Source organism: Macrobrachium nipponense, chromosome 11, assembly GCF_015104395.2.
Source record: "Macrobrachium nipponense isolate FS-2020 chromosome 11, ASM1510439v2, whole genome shotgun sequence".
NCBI classification, from domain to species: Eukaryota; Metazoa; Arthropoda; class Malacostraca; order Decapoda; family Palaemonidae; genus Macrobrachium; species Macrobrachium nipponense.
In genome coordinates, this window is record NC_061087.1 from 26,589,376 (window position 1) to 26,594,194 (window position 4,819).

General features: G+C 32.2%; 1 protein-coding gene and 1 long non-coding RNA gene across 2 annotated transcripts; both read right to left on the minus strand.

Moving 5' to 3' along the window:
- Positions 1 to 525: 525 nt before the first annotated feature.
- LOC135208364 (uncharacterized) lies at positions 526 to 2,347 on the minus strand (the record flags this gene model as incomplete). Its single annotated transcript, XM_064240468.1, has 3 exons — positions 526 to 851; positions 1,386 to 1,576; positions 1,766 to 2,347. Coding segments are annotated over 3 exons (879 nt in total), but the record flags the coding sequence as incomplete, so codon positions are not given.
- A 4-nt stretch (positions 2,348 to 2,351) lies between these two features.
- Positions 2,352 to 4,572, minus strand: LOC135198908 (uncharacterized). Its single transcript, XR_010310899.1, has 2 exons — positions 4,436 to 4,572; positions 2,352 to 2,426 (listed from the first exon to the last, which is right to left on the minus strand). It is a non-coding gene; the product is annotated as an uncharacterized LOC135198908 (long non-coding RNA).
- Between the last annotated feature and the right edge of the window lie 247 nt (positions 4,573 to 4,819).

A 4,819-nucleotide genomic window follows, 5' to 3' on the forward strand; every position in this document is an offset into this window, starting at 1 on the left:
GTATAAGAAATGAAATATTACATTTACAGTAACCAGATAAAGTAATACTCTAGATACCAAAATAATCTGAAATAAGCAGAGGTTTTTAATCCTTCACAATTAGTCAATAGAACTCAGGAATGATGTATTATTTAGTCTTTTGGTAGTTCTGTTTGCAAAGCTATAATCCTAGTTTTTAATGTTATTAGTCCAAGACTAGTTTGGCTTAACCAAAATAGTTTCCAGAAACTATTACCAGAAACTATTACTGATCATAGTTGCATCAGATAGAAGTTTTTAGTACAGCAACACAGCTTCTAAAGCCTATTAATTTTCTATTACACTACATAATTCACAGAGGGTATACCACACTTCACGAGTGTGCAGGTTAAATTACAAAGTTCCATTGGAGAGCTTCAGTTTTATTAGCATAAACAGGAAACCACCCTTCCAAGCCCCTCTAAAGATTTTTTTAGGCTTCTTAATCTTATAATAATTCAGCATAATTCAGCATAATTTTAAATTAACAGGAATAGAAAAGCAACATTTATAAATTAATTACTTTATTCTCACTCAAAGTTAGAACGTTTTCATTAAGTTATCTAAATTCAGATTATTACAGTTACATCTATTATGTCATTCATATCTTACATATACCGTACTAGTTAGAAAATTACATTGAAATTACATTGAATATTTAAAAGTAGAGTCAGCAGCTATTCAAGGTTAAAAGCACTTAAAAAATAAATAAGCTTTTAAAATAAGATTAATATCCGTAGGCAAATACTGTGTTCACTACAGTGCGAATGTCCGTGAAGACTTGAGTGGCTGTAGTCAAGAATGTCCGAACAACTGGCGAAGACAGAGTCAGCCTGCCAAGAAAAAAATAAGGATAAATGTAAAAGAGCCAGTACTAAATTCGTGAGAACATATAAAACTATTAAACTAACTAGAATGTTACCAAAGCACTTTAAATCTTATCTGAATACATACAGTACTACTAGAAGTCTAAAAACTAGAACTTTAAACGGTTACTAAAACTTACTTTAACTAAAATTTAGAATTCTGTAATAAAACCATCCAACTTATTTCCAAAATTACTAAAATTTAGAGTTCTGTAATAAAACAATCAAACTTATTCCCAAAAAATACTAAAATTTATGAATAGTACGTAAACTTATAGTAGTGTGTACTAGAACTAATTAGCACTAAACTAAAAGTTTAAAACTAATACCGAAACTTAGATTTATGTAAAGCAACTACGCAGAACATATCTTAAGTTTTGAACTATAGTGCTAAAATTTTAGTTATCTGAACAAAAGACATAACAGTTTACTGAACGAACTAAACAATTGAGCAAGTTAAACTAAAGGAACAAAGCTTTAAGAACCACAGAATCCACTTACGTTTGAGTGACGAATGTAGTGTGTACAGTCTGGCTGATTAAATGAGCATTATGAGTTATGGTGTACACATCGATAGAAACTTCTGTTACGTAGATAAAGTTTGACTTTGCCGTAGTAACAAATTCCGTGACTGGTCTTTCAACAACAGTCGTCGTTACGGCTACAATATCATCAACCTCTGTCTGGAAAACCTGCAAGTATACGAGAACTTTAGGTGAAACCAATTATAAAACTTTGAAATTGAAAAGCAAACTTTAAAATTAGTAATTTGTAGGCGAAATAGTTTTAAAGAAATTGCATAGAGCTCTTAGCTATTACTAATTGCCATAAGAATATACACAGTTATAAGTTACAACTAAACTAACACACTGCATACTTACGCCATACGTTGTCAGAGTTACAGTGTTCACATTGAAGCCAGTCAGAGTTATCGGCACACTATTCAAAATAGTCTCCGTAACAGTAACAAAATTGTCGATAGTTCTAGTTTCAGTAACAGTTATGGTAAGCTGTTGCAAAAATTCGGCAAAAAAACCATCTTGGGAGGACACCCCAGTCTGCCCTGCATTGACAATGACCTGGGGCCCTCTGTTGACAAACTGCGTACCCGAACCACCAGACACTGAGCCTCCAACATTCTGGATGAACCCAGAGCTCGTGCTCGAACCAAAGGCTGCCCCAGTGACACCACCAGACAGGAAGCCTGAATCTACGTTAGAACCAGAGACCGATCCAGAGCCAAATCCTGAAGAGCCAGAACTTCCCGAGCCGGATCCAGCACCAGACCCAGAGGTAACAAAGCTAGAGGAGCCACCCGAGGACCCACTGAATTGGGATCCTGATGACCCTCCTCTAGAGCCAGAGCCTGAGCCCGTAGAGCCTGATCCAAGGACAAAGCTGCCTGAACCAGATGAGCCTGATGGAACCAACAACTCTTCCAGAGCCAGATGTAGTGCCCGAAGTCAATGGTAACAATTGCGGGCCACCAGCAACCAAGTAAGCCAAGGACAGTAGTACGAGGTACACAGCCGATGAATACATCTGTAAAGTGAACAAATTAGTAAACAAACCAGAGTTCTAATTTTAAATGAAAAACTATATTCAAAGTATAGATAATTTTGAGATAATAGTAACATAAAATTTTTAAAGAAGAGTATCCATAAGTAAAGGAAAACTATACAAACACTAAAGTTTAGATAAACTTTATAGATACTCAAGATACTCAATAAAATAATAGATCAAATATTTGTTAAAAGATTCTAAACCAGTTTTCTAAACCAGCTTACTTAAGACTAAAAGACTAAGTTATCAATTACACGTATTTATTAAACCTAATCTTAAGTACTATAATTAAGATTAGATAAAAATTTAAAAGTTGAACTTCTACAGTAAAATAAAACTTAATTTGAACTTCCAATTTCATAATAGTCTAACTGTACCATAGTCTCCTAACAGTACCAATCACCATATATGGTTTCAAAAGTATCAATATACCAGATATGGTTTCAAAAGTATTAATATACCACTAAAACTAAATTATCAATTACACGTATTTATTAAACTTAATCTTCAGTACTATAATGAAGATTAGATAAAAATTTAAAAGTTGAACTTCTACAGTAAAATAAAACTTAATTTGAACTTCCAATTTCATAATAGTCTCCTAACAGTACCAATCACCATATATGGTTTCAAAAGTATCAATATACCAGATATGGTTTCAAAAGTATTAATATACCACTAAAAACTAGTGGTAAAACAATACACCAAGTAAATGGACTGAGCTAATACATTTAAATCTAAAAATCTACCAGTGGTATTTGTATGGCGTACTGGCATAACTACTGAACAGAGTCACCAAAACTAATAAATCTTGTTAAAAGTAAAACAAAAATACGTAATCAGTAAAATTAAATTCAGATGTTAAAACTAATTTGAGTGAAAATACGGTTTGTAATATGAAAAAAATTAGTTTTTGTTTATAAATGCAAAAATTAGGAGTAATTAAAAACTTAGTCAAACTTGCATAGACAATCTAACTATCACCAGAAATCTAAAATTAAAACTAATTAAAGCCTTATAGAAATTAAGGCAAGTAATTAAAAACTTAGTCAAACTTGCATAGACAATCTAACTATCACCAGAAATCTAAAATTAAAGACTATATAAAGCCTAATAGAAATTAAGGCAAAATTTTAAGAACTTAACACCACACAATTCCAACTATATTCCAACTATATTGAAGTAAAAAAAGTCGCAAGTCATTAACTTTAGCCCATACATTAAAAAGTTAGTAAACCAAAATGCCTGCACATGAAAAAGTTGTAACAATATCTCTTTCAAGGCAATTAATAGTTAAAACTTAAATACTTAAGTTAAAAGTTAAAGCATTACCCAAACATTCAAAAATTTATAATCCATGTCCTAATTAGGTTCCAACACGATTAAAGTTTTAATCCATGTACTAGTTATCTTCCAACACATTCATAAGTTTTAATCCATGTACTAGTTATCTTCCCCAACACATTCATAAGTTTTAATCCATGTACTATTTGTTTTCCCAAACACTTTTCATACAGTTTCAATCCACGTACTAATTATGTTCCCCAACAAAATTTTATTCCATGTACTAATTATGTTCCCCAACACATTCATGAAGTTTTAATCCATGTACTGTTTATGTTTCCCAACAAATTTTCAATCCATGTACTGTACTAGTTAAGTTTCCCTACACAAAATTCTCATCCATGTACTAATATTCTATTTCGGCTTGTTTTGGCTTATATTTTTTAATATTGAATAAAGTTTACACCAAGATTTACCCCCCAAAAATTTTATGTTTCAATCCACCTCCCATCATTACCCAAAACAGCATTTACAAATGAACACATGCACTATTTCTTAGGTTAAAGCAAGAACTTCCCTGAACTCGAAAACACTTAAATCAAAATCACAAGCCTAACAAACTCATTAAAAATATCACAAATTTATATTAAAAATACTACAAAAAGGAAACAACAAAAAAATAATATATTTCTTAGAATACTTACTTCTAAACGATGTATTTTAATACCTTTTTAAGCTAAAACGATTTCAACACCTTGAAAGCTGCTGACTTAACTGCTCGATGCAAGCGAGCCTCTACAAACATCAACTCCTGCACACGTATACGTCTCTCAGAGGAGCAAGGAGCCTAAAGTAACAGTTGCTTCAAATGCTCGAGTAATTCCTAAAAGTCTCAACAGATGGCGGGCGCGCTACGCTGTACGTCATTTTAATGCCCCTTTGAACTTTGAATATGTAACCAGAGTACGGATTAGAAAAAATGAAGAAATAAAGATATTTACGTTCTTAATTGTAATAGCCACAATGCCCTCTTAACTTCTCGAATTCTTTACGCTTATTAGATAGTTTGTCATGGCAAAACCTTAGAT